Genomic DNA, 16605 nt, shown 5'->3' on the forward strand with positions numbered 1-16605 from the left:
AATAAGACCACTGTGAAGCCTTTCAAAGTGATGCATGACAGAGCAGAGACCCTAACATGTATTAAAATACTTAAGTAGTATATACAGTCAGCATTGTTTACTTCTGATTTTACGAGGCTTTATTAAAAATAACTCATGCCTATCAGATACTATGTTATTCAGAGCAGCCCTACGGAGAAGGACTTGGGGGTGGTAGTTGACGAGAAAATGAACATGAGCTAGCAGTGTGTGCTTGCAGCCCAGAAAGGCAACCGTATCCTGGGCTGCATCAAAAGGACTGTGCCCAGCAGGTTGAAGGAGGTGATCCTGCCCCTCTACTCTGCTCTCATGAGACCTCACTTGAGTATTGTGTGCAGTTCTGGTGTCCTCAACATAAAAAGGACATGGAACTGCTGGAACAAGTCCAGAGGAGGGCCACGAGGATGATCAGGGGACTGGAGCACCTCCCGTATGAAGACAGGCTGAGGAAGTTGGGGCTGTTCAGCCTGTAGAAGAGAAGGCTGCGTGGAGACCTAATAGCAGCCTTCCAGTATCTGAAGGGGGCCTATAGGGACGCTGGGGAGGGACTCTTCATTAGAGACTGTAGTGACAGGACAAAGAAAACTTAAACAGGGGAAGTTTAGATTGGATATAAGGAGGAAATTCTTTCCTGTGAGGGTGCTGAGGCACTGGAATGGGTTGCCCAAGGAAGTTGTGAATGCTCAGTCCCTGGTGGTGTTCAAGCCTTGGGTGACATGGTTCAGTGTGAGGTGTCCCTGCCCATGGCAGGGGGGCTGGAACTTGATGATCTTAAGGTCCTTTCCAACCTTAACTATTCTATGATTCTCGTATTTTCACTGTTGTGAAATATGCACTGCTGTGTTATGTAGTCTCATGACTTTTATAACAGTGAATGAGGTATATTAAATTAGGTACCAATTCTGACAAGAGCTAGAAAGTTTTAAGTCATATTACACATTTCATATGCAGATTCCATGCTTACATATACAAAGAAGTACACAATAGGTAGGTATATGAATAAATGTACAAATGTGCACACAAGCAGACACTCATATATAAATAAAACCAAGGAATTATTTATGAGTTCACGAGTCAGACTTTGAGTTTTGTTTGATTAAATTTTCAAAGAGCACTTTTAAAAAATAGTCTTTTTGCCAAATGCTGCATGATCCACACCTTCTAAAGCAAAAAGCTTTCACGAACTAAAAAAACCAAAAATGCTTAAAAAAAAATTTAAATAAATAGAGTTGATTAGGATATAATCAGGATATGATTAGGATATAATATCAGTAGGAAACAAAGGATAAATGTATTTCATGGATGAATGAGTACTTACAGGAATTCTTAACTACCAATCCCTTTCTAAATTCAAATGAAAACACAGTAACAAACAGAATATTTTTGGAATATTATGCTGTCTTTTACAATATACATCCTGACATAAACTTCTTTTTTTGCTTGGAACCTCTCGAGACAATTTTACCAATTACATTTGACAGGAATATAGCAAGTAGTACAGCTCTGGTGAACAAAAGTTAAGTTTTAAGAAGGTCCAAACTACACCCAAGCCTAATGAATGTTACATTAAGAGAGGTAATCCTATCAGAAAATACTGTCAGCAAAATGATACAGAATTCTCAACTGAGCTGCATATAATCATTTTACCAAAAAACCCATAGTAAATCCAAATAATTTCAATTAACTGTGTGCACACACAAAATGGTCAGCCATTAGTACCAACTTACTATTTTATATGCCTAATAGAAACTCTGAAGTTAAGTCTGTCAAAGAACAGACTTCACTTACTAGAAAATAATTTCTAGCTGAAGGGTATCCAAGATGGTTTCCAACTCTTAATTTGTATTACAGTATTATAAAGTTGGCTTTGGGTGGAGGAAGGCTGTTTATTAAAAAAAAAGAATAAAATATATTCCTTTGCAATTTTTAGGAAGTTTATAACAAAATAATAATCACCTCAATATTGTGTCAATAATATATGAGGAATTCTAATAAAAACTAAAGAGGTAAAGAAAATTATCAAGTATTAGTTAGTACTTTAATTTTTTTTCCCCAATGCATTTATGATTTTATTTATGCTTACAAGAACACAAGGAATAGAATCAAAATATAGTTAGAGGATGTCCACAATACTGTATCAACCATAGCAAGAAATCATTTTTCCTCTAAATTCAGTGAACTAGCAAAAGTGTTATTAAAGAGAGCAAAACAGTTTCAGCTAAATGAAATAGAAATAGCAATGATAAAGATGTTCTGCTCCAGAATAAACATGTGTCTACTGTACAACTAGTTGTAAGCTTTAAACTTAAAAGCTCTGCATAGCCTACACTGTACTTGAAAATGTATTTGCTCTGGCAACCACATGTAATATTTTCAGCAAACCCACTTACCTTTAAAAGCTGATATTTTATAATTATGCTGGACAGCAGCCACCATGTCCTTCCAAAAGTCATATTTTTTCTGACCATCATGCTGTAAGTGTGAAAAGGAACCTAGTCATTATATCAAGTATCAGCTATTTTGAGATTTCATATTGAGACAGTGACAGGCATGCCACTAATAAATAAAAGTATGTGAAGTAAAACAGCCTTAGTAGGATTCAGTATGTCAGTATTTAGTAGTACTTTGGGCAACCGCAGAGAAGTTACCTCTTGTCTATGGGTTATGAGGAGTTATGGGGTTATGAGGAGTGGGGAAGGAGAAAGGATCCATATTCAGAACTGTAGAGTTCTGAAACGCTGCAGCAAACAGGGGCATTAAACAGAACAGTAACTTGCTGAATGAGCCATCTCACTAATGTCTGGGGGTAAAAGAAGTACCTAGAGCTGCAGGTACTGTACTTAATTAGCAGGTTGACATTACCTACAGCCGGGCATTCATACCACCTTCCACCCTCAAAACTGGCAACCTCCCTTTGCTATAATAGCGCCCTTCTGCCAATAACTCCACCCCAAACACTGAAACATTCATCCAGAAGCCAGGCTGAGCAGCACTGCGTTGCATTGTCCTCTGAAGACTGCCAAACCCCAGCTCCGACAGAAGGGGAGGGGAAGGTGATCTGTGGTTGTGCAGAGTCTCTCGCCACTCCTATAAAGCTGCCGAGGCACAGAAGAGTTCTGGCTGACCTCCATCACACCATCAAGCATCTCACCAAGGGAGTGGAAAAGCTTCTGAACCCACTGAGCCCCACAGCATTCAAACTCCACAAATTTTAGGATGCTGAATCAAACAGATGTAATCACTCAGCCAGCCAGTATTACAAAGATTAGCTACAGAGCCTGTAAGAAGTGCTCGGAATTGCAAGGTAACCTGGCAGCAATAAAGCAGGCAGTATAGTTTCTTTGACTTTGTATCCTGTGGAAAGTGTCTTTGTAGTGTTGTACAGGCTTTCCATACCTACATTACAATAAAGTTCAAGGCAACTGTTAATAGATTTCACCTCATTGCCACCCTCTGTGTCCTGACCACTGCGCTGATACTTGAATAATGAACCCTTTTCTAAGCATAAAACATTTTCTAAAGATGGAAACATTTAGAAACTAAAAAATACCTCAAACCCTTAATATTGACATGCATTCTGTATATACACTGAAGTAAGCTCCTATTTCAGGCCTAATCTGACATGGAGGCTTCCAGAGTAAAAATTCACCCTCAATTCCACAACCAGCAAGTCACACAAACAAGGCCTTCTGTGCATGACTGACAAGTGCTATGGCAATCTGCTTACCATCCACTGGTTCTACAGGTTAAGAGCTGGAAAGATACAATGCTGTGGCTTTCAAATTGTTTTCTAACCCATTCCTATACCAAACTACCACAGAAATACAGGAAAGAACTAATAAAAAATCTCATATGTCAAAATTCAGTTAGCTGCTCAGTCATTATTCAGAGCAGTGTCCAAGGAGATGCTGGGGAACACCTATCTAGAGGTGATGGCACTAACATACACCAGCATTAACCTTGAGACTGGTGGACTTAACTGTCCGCTCCCCTCACATTACATGTGGTTAGTTTGCTTCTTAGTTTGGGTTGGTTTATGGGATTTTTTTCTGTTTGTTTCTTTGCAAAAAAGGAAAAAAAAAAAAGAAAAAATAAAATCACTGAGCCAACAGTTGCTCAGAGTGCTGTTTTGAGGACAGATGGCTTAAAAGTAGGTACACTTCCTTCAGAACACTTAACCTCAGAGAAGAGTGAAATAACTGCCGAACTATTTCCTTGAAAATCTACAGCCATTGTATATGAGAAATTCAAGAATAAAGACTGATGCCCAGAAAGCAGAAAGAAAACTGTGCATGTCCATGCAGTCCACCACAGCTTTGGTGCCATAATCAAATGTGATTTCAATAGCTGAATTATCGGACAAAACAGTATTTTGTGTAGCTCCTCAATGAAAAGGCCCAAAACACCAAAAAGTTCCTCTGTTTTGTCTGAAAACACATAGGAGTTCTGGCTGTGAACACAGCAAAAGTAAATTCATCTTTACAAGTGTAGAGCAGCCCAACACCCACCTCAAGTCTAAACCCACTCTGAATCCAAACCTAGCAGTTCTTCCATCTGTTTCCAATAGAAAACTTCTTGATCCTAGAATGTTGTCTGAAAATGTTAAAAAAACAACCCTTACTATACAGGCTTCCAGAACAGGAAACAGAAGCCTCTGCTTCCTTTTAGAAATGCGGAAGAAGAAAGTGTGATGGTTTCTAACACTTAGGATTCAGCATTTTACAGCCATGAGAGCTGGAGGTCTACCACCTCCTGCCTTACATCTTTCTCATCTGACTGATGCTAGCCTTCCTTACTGTAGCCCTCATGCTGAAACTGGGCCATCCTCTAGTAAAATATTCAAGAACTGCTAGCTGATAAAGAAGGTGCATGACCCACTTCTGGTGCCTTTCTGGAGAAACACCATGGGTTTAATTCTCTCTGGTTAAAGACAGAACTAATCCAGGGTCAGGGCTTCTGCTTGTGAACTAGCAACTGAATGTGAAAGCTTACTACACACATGCTATGACATGCTTTCTCTCTCAGTGAGCAGGTGATTTGTGTCAAGTTTAAATTAAAGTAATGCAATGCAGGTGTTACATCAGAGACAGGGTTTTAAGCCTTGAACAGCTTAGATGGAGATTATCAGGCACAAACTTAAGAGTCTTAAGGCATACCTGTCCTCAGCGCTTCTTGATAAGCTACTTTTAGCTAACTTTTTATGGAGCACTTGCACTTGGGCAGCAAAATACTCAGCTGGAGTGGAGGCTAAAGCATCATGTCAGCTGATACCCATATCCCAGCTCTAAATTCAATGTCTAGTGCTGCAGTGCTTTGGTACCTTCAGCCAGATTACGTCGGTACTCTTTTTACACTGATATACTTACTGTATGAGAAGAAACCTCTCCTACCCCAGCTGCACAAAAGTTAAAGATTCAAGCCTTTTTTAACACAACCAAATCAATCAACATCAAACTTCAAAGGTAGGATTTAGAACATTCTACCTATCTAAAAAGCATGGGGAAAAAAAGTCCAAGCAATTGTACTTTCCTCCTTGAAAATTTAAGTTATTCTTTGGCAGAGAAAAAAGCCTGGATACTATTCCAGAGGTGTATTTACATCTGTGTACACAGATCAATACATTTAAGACAAAAACAAGTCTATAAAAGGATGGAATTAAGCTTTCAACTCATTAATACCTTGCAAAGTAGCAAACTGTGTTATTCAGAAGACTCACATTAGATTTAATTCAAGTATCATCAAGTCTAATTAAAGGAGATTTTAAGAACTACACTCTGTGCATCACAGGGTAAATTTGAGAAAACAGCGCATTTCTACCTTAGTTATTTGTGCCCTCTAGTGGAAGTACACTTATTTTGAACATGCCATGTAGCTCACAATTATCTTCAGAGACAACTTTAACACATTACGTTTGACCTGAAAAATTCTAAAGAAGAAAGCTGGAGACCTTAATGTTGTCCAATACACTATTTGTATGCATTTAATAATGCATCCAAAAAACATGGTGGAGGAAGAGAAAGATAATGCAGTACTTAGTTTTAAACAATTTACTTCTTACCTGATCTAAGCTGTCCACAACCCTTGCACACAAGAGAGCTCCTGGCAGGTCAAAATAATTATCATACAGATAGTACTTAGCTGGAAAAAATAATTTTAAAAAATCTTTTTTAAAAATCCATATTGTATGCCTTTAGAGCAAGTTAAAATACATTAAAATAATAACATCAACTCCTATTTGGATTTTACTGGTAATAAGTATTATCTGCTTCACAATCTGTGTTAGCCTTTATTCCCACTTCTGATTCTCATAATTGGGTACTGAAAATTGTCCACCTATATCAAGGCTGTGAGGTTTTAAAAATACATTTTAAGGTTCTAAAAGTTAAGGTGGAAGAGATGGGGGAGAACCATGAATTTTAAAGAGTCAGGACTGTATCATTCAACTCTTCCAAAGTACCTATTTCCCTAGCAGTGAAAACACAAAGAGTTTGAGAATCTGTTCCAAAAACGTGTCGACAGGTCCTACACAAAGTGCTGTCCTTTGCACACATGCATGCTGCCGTCAGCTGCTTATCCCAAGGGAAGCATGCCCCCCATTATTACATGAGCCCCAGAACAGAACTAAATGAGGAAGGTGCAAATGCCTCCCAGGCTGAGGTCATGCTCAACAACTCTTTCCTAGGACTGAAAAGACTTATCCAGTGATGTTTTTTTGTATTCATGATCTTGTCTGTGTTGTCTCTTAGGTAAATGAAAGAACAAGTCAGCAGAACACTCACAAGGGAGACCGAATGCACTTTTCAATGAAAAGGAAAATCACATTCACTGTATGCCCAAGAAAACATTCCTCTTCTACCATCTTGCAAAAGATTACTTGCAGCTTAGAATAAGCATCATAAACAAGTTTATGTCAGCAAGATCTAAGGAAAATATCTCCATTACACAGCATAATGCAACTTAACACTTTATGCGTATTACTCACAATTGCCAAAATCTAATTAAATGGAAAGGAAGCACAGAGAAAAACACAATTGTAGCCACAGTGCCTTCAAAGTGACTCCCATTCTAAATCTAATAAACTTAAACTGCAGGAGGAGTTTTGTTTCCAGATCTGCTCGTTCTTTGCTTTTGCACCTAGGACTCCAGTAACAGCACTGATGGTAATGAGTCAACAATTAAGAAAAATTTAAGATTTGCCCAATATGTCCTAAATGAGACAGGCTGGTAATGTCAGTCCGCTCCATCAAGGAACAAATGTGCCCACCTCTACAACCAAAACGTGTCTCTAATGTCAGTTCATATGTCTCAGAATCATAGAATCCCAGAATAGTTAGGGTTGGAAAGGACCTTAAGATCATCTAGTTCCAACCCCCCTGCCATGGGCAGGGACACCTCACACTGAACCATGCCACCCAAGGCTCTGTCCAACCTGGCCTTGAACACTGCCAGGGATGGAGCATTCACAAATTCTTTGGCCAACTCATTCCAGTGCCTCACCACCCTCACAGTAAACAACTTCCTCCTTATATCCAATCTAAACTTCCCCTGTTTAAGTTTTAACCTGTTACCCCTTGTCCTGTCACTACAGTCCCTGATGAAGAGTCTCTCCCCAGCATCTCTACAGGCCCCCTTCAGATACTGGAAGGCTGCTGTGAGGTCTCCATGCAGCCTTCTCTTCTCCAGGCTGAATAGCCCCAACTTTCTCAGCCTGTCTTCATACAGGAGGTGCTCCAGTCCCCTGATCATCCTCGTGGCCCTCCTCTGGACTTGTTCCAACAGTTCCATGTCCTTTTTATGTTGAGGACACCAGAACTGCACACAATACTCCAAGTGAGGTCTCACAAGAGCAGGGTAAAGGGGCAGGATCACCTCCTTCGACCTGCTGGGCACAATCCTTTTGATGCAGCCCAGGATACGGTTGGCTTTCTGGGCTGTGAGCCGGCTCTTGTTCAGTTTCTCATCAACCAACACTCCCACATCCTTCTCCACAGGACTGCTCTGAATCTCTTCTTTGCCCTACCTGTAGCTGTGCCTGGGATTGCTGCCGCCCAGGTGTAGGACCTTGCACTTGGCATGGTTAAACTTCATGAGGTTGGCATCAGCCCACCTCACAAGCATGTCAAGTTCCCTCTGGATGGCATTCCTTCCCTCCAGTGTATCAACTGAATCACACAGCTTGGTGTCATCAGCAAACTTGCTGAGGGTGCACTCAATCCCACTGTCCATGTCAGTGACAAAGATGTTGAACAAGAGCGGTCCCAACACCGATCCCTAAGGGACACCACTCATTACTGGTCTCCAGCCAGACACTGAGCCATTGACCACAACTCTTAGCATGCAGCCATCCAGACAGTTCTTTATCCACCGAGTGGTCCACCTATCCAATTGATGTCTCTCCAGGTTACAGACAAGGATGTCACACAGGACAGTGTCAAATGCTTTGCACAAGTCCAGGTAGATGACATCAACTGCTCTACCCCTGTCCATCAGTTCCGTAGCCCCATCATAGAAGGCCACCAAATTGGTCAGGCAGGATTTCCCTTTAGTGAAGCCATGCTGGCTGTCACCAAGCACCTTGTTGTTTTTCCATGTGCCTTAGCATGCCTTCCAGGAGAATGTGCTCCAAGATTTTGCCAGGCACAGAGGTGAGACTGACTGGTCTTCAGTTCCCCAGGTCATCCACTTTCCCCTTCTTGAAAATGGGGGTTATATTTCCCTTTTTCCAGTCATCAGGAACTTCACCTGACTGCCATGATTTTTCAAATATGATGGACGGTGGCTTAGCAACTTCATTTGCCAGCTCCTTCAGGACCTGTGAATGGATTTCATCAGGTCCCACGGACTTGTGCACGTTCAGGTTCTTAAAATGGTCTCGAACCAGATCCTCTCCTACAGAGGGCCTAAGATCTTCATTCTCACAGTCTCATCAATACCTAAAGTATAAAAATCATCAGCATCTAAAGGGGGCCTACAAGAAAGATGGAGGCGACTTTATACAAGAACATGTAGTGACAGAACAAGGGGGAATGGCTTTAAGCTTAAAGAGGGAAGATTTACATTAGATATTAGGAAAATAATTCTTCGTTATGAGGGTGGTGAGACACTGGCACAGGCTGTCAACAGAAGCTGTGGCTGCCCCATCCCTGGCAGTGTCCAAAGCCAGGTTGAACATGGCTTTGAGCAACCTGGTCTAGTGAAGGGTGTCCCTGCCCATGGCAGTAGGGGTTGGAACTAGATGATTTTAAAGGTCCCTTTCAATCTAAACCATTTTATGACTCTATGATGATCAGTGGTTACCTAAATTTAAGTTGAACTTTTTCACTAGAAGTTGAAAATACTAAAAAAACCCAAACCCAACAAAACAGCTCTCCCCCAAAACATTTACCTATTCCAGTAATTCTCAGCTCAAGTATTTTTAAATATTTGTGATAAGAACTAACAGTATGAGGCACTGAAGGGGCCAAAGGAACTTCAATGAAGAGGACATGCTAAGGCATAGCTACCTGAGCGGGAAACCATGCCGCTGACTGTATTAAAATATTTCCACTCCCTCCTTCCATACGTCTCCAGGATCTCTTCATTTGTCATACTCTTTGTACCATGGCTTGCCCTATTTGTGTTGTTATTTATAACAGAAGAAAAGAAAAAGGTTGAAAACAGCCAAATTACTCCTTATGCACAGTAATTCATGACAACTGAATACTTCAGTGCACACAAGTTGATCGAAAGCAATTCTCTTTATAATGTAGAAGTTTCCCAGGACCTGAGCTTTTAGCATATACATTACAGTCCTTGATAAAAGCCTTGCTACACAGAGGTTTGGTTGGCTGGGAGCACTACTGTGCCTCACCTGCTAACACAATCATTCTGTATTGCTCGAATGTTCCCAATTGTGTGAGGACACACACTATACTTAAACTATCAATATACGCTGCACAATAAAACACAGTGCAGAAAGCCTATACATCATTCTGAAGCCTGGTAACATTCACAGAATGCAGGGCAGAACTATGGAAAAGTGCTAGTTTGAGCCCTGCAAGCAGCTGGGTAATACAGAAGTACACACAAGCCTTTTTAGGAATTAAACATAGAAGACTGCTGTTTTGATTTTTAAAGAAAAAGAAAAAAAAGGAGGTAAAGAAGAACTAAGGATGTAATGAAATTATGGCCAAAGGCAAAATATAGCTTTTAAGAGAAAAAAAAAAATCAACAGAAATTTGAAAGCAAATGTGTCAGTTTCTGTGTTTAATTTACCTCAGGCTATTGAAACTATGTGTTGCAAGCCTGAAGAATTTTGAATGCGTATGGTACAAAGATAATAGTGCTCCCATCACCAGCATCAGTCATTAGCATTGACTCCAAGTCAGGTTTTCACAGTCCAAAGAAAAACATTACCCTGGATCACAGCAGAACAGGATAAAGAGTACACTGGTAGCCACTGAAAAAGTGAAGTTACCTTCAAGATCAGTATGCCCTCAGAGTCTTAGACCTTTATTAAAAAGAAGATATTCTTTACTATCGGCTAACATGCAAATATAATGAAAAGACTGCATATGTAAGATTAAAAGACACTGAGCACCACATTACTAACACGTATTTATACTCTAACAACTAATAAATTTAAGTACACCAAAATTAATTTTTAAAAATTTCGTAAAACTGAGGGATGGCTTTCAGAAAGAGGATAACATTTTAGTGTCTGCTTAACAATATAAACTTACTCTCAATATTACCTCAAAACTGTTCCATCTTCTGCAAGTTTCAGGAAGTTTCCTTCTTCAATGTCCAACACCAAGCCTTTGCAACTAAGAATAATTTCATTTTAAGGAAGAAACAAACAATTAGTGTGTTCAGAGGAATGCCTTCTTATGTATTAGTGAAATGCAGTTACAGAAGCTATACAATGATGATACACAAAACCAAGTCAGAACCCTTCAAATACTTCCATGTTTGAACAATGCTCTGAATATGCAAATATGCATTACTCAACAAGGACATTACATAGCAAATTCCTAGTTACTGTTCATATATATAAAGTTGGAGGATTAAGGTCCAAATATATACAGTTAAGAAATGTGATATTTAACTCACTTCCATTAAAGAAATCGCTTTTCTTGGTGGCAACTCCCCTACTTATTATTACTAGACTGGTAACACAAATTATTAGGACAATGTTCTACCCTTCTTTTAAATGAGGCAACTGAGTATCTAAGGTAAAGTAAAAGCATTGGCATGCTAGCCAGCACTAACAAGGTAAAGAGTTGATAGCATAAGGCAGACAACAAGAGTTTCTAACTCTCCTAATAAGTCTACCTTCCAGACAATTGAATTTATGTTTGCTCAGGTTGCTTGAAAAGTTAATTCAGAATTCAGTGGCTGGAATAATAACAAATGAGACTGAAAAAGTAATAGCACCTTCATCCTCTGTCATAAGGTATCCAAAGGAAAGAAGGTACACCAAGAAGGCAGGAAGCAATCCCCAGTCTTTCACGAGTGACACCTGGGTAAGTAGCATCAATACACAGCTACCAGCACAGTAGGCTTGCAGGTCCACATTAATGAACCTCCAGCTCCAATAAGGGACCAAGACAGAGAGATCGAGATCTTCAGAAAGAATTTCATGCCTCAAAGGCATCAAAATATGAGAAATACAGACACATTGCTTGTCTCATGGAAGCTGAAATTGATCTTGTTGGAAACTGTTTAATGAAATACTGGCTTGTAAAAATAACTGATCAAAACCATTACACAAAAATGTGTGCATAACTTAAAAAAACAAACAAAAAAAAACCCCAAAAAAACAGGAAACTGTTTTTTCCTAAAAAATTTAGTGATTACTTGACCTTCAAGCTCCCACTCTGTGGCCTAGATAATAACCTATCCAAGTTGGAAGATCAGAGATTCAGGCCCAAGCTCCTGCTCAGAAATCACTGAATTCAGAGCATGGACTTGCATTTTAGTGTTTCGCATCACAGCTTTGTGCCTGACATGCCACCCAAGGGCCACCACCTGGCATCTCACCTTTCCACAGTTCCTTAGAAGGCTGTTGGGATTATTTTGCCTCACACAAACAAAACCACATCTGTCGAGATAAAAATAACTAAATTCTGATGGTTACTGGATTTACCAGTTGAACTGAAGGTAAAAGACAAAGGAGACAGACAAAATAAGGGAGCAAGTCAGACTAAAAGGCTTGTGTCTAGACAGCTAGAAACACAAAGCAAGCTTGGGTGCTCGGTTCTCTCTTCAAAATACAACCTTAGAAGTATCTCATGACAAATACTTGTTCAAACAAGTATTTAAAACTGTTAGCTTGGATTTATCTACTGGGCTTGACAATCAGGACAACAACTGCGTAACAAAGGCAGCTGTTTCCCTAGCTTTGTAAAAGTTACAGCTTAAAGGAAGTTATGAAGAAAGTTTCTGTTATTTCAACATACTCACCAGAAGTCTAAGCTGTCTGGAGCAAGAGTCAGCAAGTCCTTGTCATAACCCTTTTCTGTTACCAGGTACTGGGCAAAACTATCATATATTAGCTACAAATGAAAAAAATACATGCATTAATTATATTAAGAGAGACCAAAGATACTGCTTCCCTGGAAAGTGACAAGATGCAAGAGTTAGTACCTCCTAAGTGATATCAAACCAGGGAGCTAGGGGCCCTGTCTCACTGCACCTGCTAACAGGAAATAGCGCTCCACATTATTTGTCACAGCTGGAAAACAGCTCAAGATGCCCACACAACAGTTCTGGTGCAATGTGTCCAGCATAACCAGGTTTACAGCATTCTATCTTATTGCCCCTGTGCTTCAAGAACATTGGGAAACCAAGATGATAAGTAGTTCAAACTAGTCACTGCTTTCCCAATCTTATTTTGTTTTGCTTTATAATTTTAAATATCATGGTTACCAAGACTCAACAAGTAGCTTACAAACTAATGAACAACTACCCTTAGGGCCATTTTAAATGTATTCAGAAGAACATATTTTGAGGGAAACAGGCAATTATTAAGAAAGTTTCTAAGATCAGAAAGAGCACGGTTAAAGCCTGGTACAACAGTCAGCACTTTATTGATGTAATGTGCTGGTAAAGTACATGGATGCTGCCAGAGTCTTAAATTACCAGAAATGGTAATTGCTCCCTTTTTCTCATGGTTCTTTCATTGAAGCTGTTCCTTGGACTTCTTTTTTTTTTTTCTTTTTTTATAAATTACTAAGGCTGCACTTAGAATGAATAATGCCTGAGAAGGATTAACATGAAGGGCAACACTGGAAGAATAAGAACTAACTGCACCTTCAGCTGTGCCTGTCAGCCTATTTTATTTCCAATAAAGAAGTAGAAATGTCACGGACATGCATCAGCCTGTCTCTGTGCTGGGTGAGAAGGGGAAAAGTGAATTAAGTTTAATAAATGTTTGGTTTTTTGTGGGTTTTTTTTTTGGGGGGGGGTGTTTGTTCTTTATTTTGTTCATTGGTTTGGTTGTTGTTTCTTTTCCTTTGGGTTTTTTGTGTGTATTTTTGTTAGGTTAGCCTCCTAGGGGGTTTGTTTGGTTTGGTTTGGTTTTCATTTTTTATTTTTCTTCTCCAAACTCTTCCAGTTAGCAGTTGCCTTCATTGTACCTAATTCTTACTGGGAAGAATGTGCCTGTGTAAGATGCTACATGTGTGGCATGACAGAGAGAACATGGAAGGTAATCCTAGAGCTGCAGCATTTCCACCAAGAACTTAAGAGCACATAAAATTTACAACTTTGCACTACTGAACCCCCTGTTGCAAGCAAGATGCCTCTACAGAAAGTCACCCACAGTTAAAGGAAGCAATGCAGTTTTTGAACACAGGATGCATTGAACCATGCCTATTTATAAATGAGACTCCTCAAACATTTGCTTCTATACCAGATTCTGAAGTATCCTGCAATTAGTGTACAAGTTCTGTGCAGTCAACAATATACTGTAGATGAATGGAGGCAAAAGTGTGAGACACCACGAGCATGTATGGCACAAAACTGCTCCGTGGCAAAGTCCCGACATCAACAAGGAAACACGAGTCAATGAAAAATCATCAGGGTATTAAAAAAGTGCCAGGTGGGAAAAAAAAAGCGCCAAGGGCGGGAACGCACAAACACATGCCCGTCGCTCCCCTCCGCCAGCGACAGCAGGGCTCAGTCAGAGATGCTAAGCGCCTTTAAGCTCAGTGTTTCATTTTAAGCACCAGAAAGTTTGCGAAGGCCGCCCGGCCAAAACGCTGCAGGCTTCTGTCTGCAGCATCCCTAGGTTTGGGGGCGGGGGAAACACTCCACCTTTTTCTCAGCGGCGCTACAGTTCGGAGAGCTCTCGAGCGACAGAGCTCCAAGAAGAAGACATGGCTGTCCCCCTTGCTCAGGCAGAGGCCTGCTGAGGAAGCACTCGGTAGGAGCTGCGTTGGTGTTTCTGATCTCTTTCGGGGTTTCCCCATGGGCACCGGAGCAGCAGCCTCGGGGCTCGCTGCCCTGCAGCGAGGTCCCGATCCCCGCGGACACCGGCACCCGCCACCCACTTTCCTTTCGCTTGGACAGGCGGCGAGCGGGTCGGGGAGGAGCGGAGCTGGGGAGGGGGGAGCGCGGTTCCCAGCTGTGCTGTGCTGTGCTGTGCTGTGCTGTACTGTCCCGCACTCACCCGTGCGCTCTGCGGGAGATGATACCGGCAGAGCGTGTGGTCCAGGTCAAAGCCCACCACGTCGCAGTCAGCCAGGGAGAAGTACTGCTGCATCGCCGAGCCGCCGCCGCGGGGAGGCGGGCGGAGGAGGAAGGGGCAAGGGCGGTGCTTCCTGCGCCGCTGGGCGGGGCGGGGCGGGGCGGGGCGGGGCGCGGCGCGGGCAGGCCCTGCCGCGCTGCGGGTCCGTCGTCGCCTGCGGGTGTGTGGGGTTGTTCCTGGAGCTGAGGGGGAGTGGTGCTCGCTCCGCCCCAACAGGCTGTCGGTGTCCGGGGTGCTTGATGGGAGAGAGCCAAGCATCAGGCCCGGGGGTTAGAAATGCGGGTGCGGAGCAGTTGGGCGGAGGCGTGTTTAAGCGCTCGGATTTAAAAGGCACGTTTCTCACACAGGCATCGTGTGCTTGGGAGAGGAGTGGCTCTCGCCGGATCAGCCCTGGCTGCAAGTCGTAGGTGCGAGGCACCCGGAGGGTCATTGCTGTGAGCTGGGGCAGGAGGGGAAAGGAGTTAGGTTTGTGTTAGGTGGTGAGACAGTAGTCACGCCGTAATGGCCCTGCTTCAGGCAGTCTGCTTATGCAAGTAGACAAGCACGGCTGCTACTACATTATCCAAGTCCCTGCAGGGTGGAAGCGACACTATACGCTACGAGCAACACTATACAGTAAAGCATACTATACTCTACACTGAGCTCTGGAAAACCCCAAACCGTGGAGGTAACTAACTACCTTTTAGTTTATTGACAGCTTCAGCTGCCTACAGGTGACATTATCAAATGGGTGTTTTAGTAGGTACTGGCCCAGCAAGTATTACCATATCACAATCAGAAAGGAAGTGGTGTGTTTGGAGGAAAAGGAACAGATGAGGTTTACATCGACTTAATTCTATTCTCTGTGGTTGGACTTGAATATAGTGGCTCGTTAAAGCCAGGGTCAGGATGCTTAAATAGCTGGGCTTAACAGCCTTGCTTGCAGGACATTCTGATTCCTTTCTACAATTCTTTTATCTTTGTAGACCAATGACACCATCAAAACTTTGATTTGATTCACAAAAGGTGAAAAAGCCTAGTTCAATTACTGTGCAAATATTATTTTTAATTCTTATATGGTTATAACTGGAATAAAGAGAGCCCAAACATACTTTAATTGAGAGCAAGTGTTATAAAACATTGAATGCAAATCATCTTTTTTAGTGTTGCCTTCCTGTGTGCAGCTGTGTGGTGTTTTGTGGGTGGGTAAGTTGGGGTGCATAACCATAGCAGCAGTACACAGCAGCAGTTTTGATTATACAATAAATAATAATTATGTTTTGATTTTATAATTTGATTTTTGCAGGATGGTTCAATGATAATTTGGTATCAAGAGCAAAATGCTTTTGAAAATACTTCCGAGTAGTTGAATGAGATACGGTGTACTTGTATATTAAAATTCAGTTTGCTATGCTCAGGTAGACACAGATGAGAGAAATTTGAATAGCATGACCTACCACATATGTTTAAAAATGCTACAGGGAATTCAGTATCAGATTAGAAAGTGGACTAGATGGGGAAATACATAGAAATAAGGCATGAAAATTCACTAATGCTAACAATATGACATAATGAGCACTTCAGGTGTCAGAGAAAGAAAGAAATGGATTGCATAATTTTACCTCAGCCCATTGTAGAGCAGCTTCTTTTAAAGGTTCAGTACCTCCCACTGACATTAATATACCTTTTACTGCTGTTGTGCATATATATGCACATCACACATTATATATGCATTGTATATTTTATGCATTTTAGCTATACATTAAATAAATATATGCATATATGCTTAAATAGAACTAAATTACCGGGTGTGAAATTTTCAGGATCATACCCACAAGAGGGGTATGCCTCTAAAACATAGCACAAAACCAACACAC

General features: G+C 41.2%; 1 protein-coding gene across 2 annotated transcripts in view; it reads right to left on the reverse strand.

Moving 5' to 3' along the window:
• NT5DC1 (5'-nucleotidase domain containing 1) overlaps nucleotides 1-14815 on the reverse strand; it is a 127629-nt gene extending 112814 nt beyond the window's left edge. The window contains exons 1-6 of one of the 2 annotated variants that reach the window (XM_065681040.1): nucleotides 14672-14815; nucleotides 12463-12554; nucleotides 10752-10823; nucleotides 9522-9628; nucleotides 6077-6156; nucleotides 2409-2490 (exon numbers count right to left, since the gene is read on the reverse strand). In XM_065681040.1, the coding sequence (XP_065537112.1) occupies nucleotides 2409-2490; nucleotides 6077-6156; nucleotides 9522-9628; nucleotides 10752-10823; nucleotides 12463-12554; nucleotides 14672-14764 (526 nt within the window). In that variant the 5' untranslated portion in view covers nucleotides 14765-14815. The remainder of the gene's footprint in view (nucleotides 1-2408; nucleotides 2491-6076; nucleotides 6157-9521; nucleotides 9629-10751; nucleotides 10824-12462; nucleotides 12555-14671) is intronic. The other variant, XM_065681039.1, reaches the window with a different exon arrangement.
• Between the last annotated feature and the right edge of the window lie 1790 nt (nucleotides 14816-16605).

This window comes from Lathamus discolor, chromosome 5, assembly GCF_037157495.1.
Source record: "Lathamus discolor isolate bLatDis1 chromosome 5, bLatDis1.hap1, whole genome shotgun sequence".
Classification (NCBI taxonomy): Eukaryota; Metazoa; Chordata; class Aves; order Psittaciformes; family Psittacidae; genus Lathamus; species Lathamus discolor.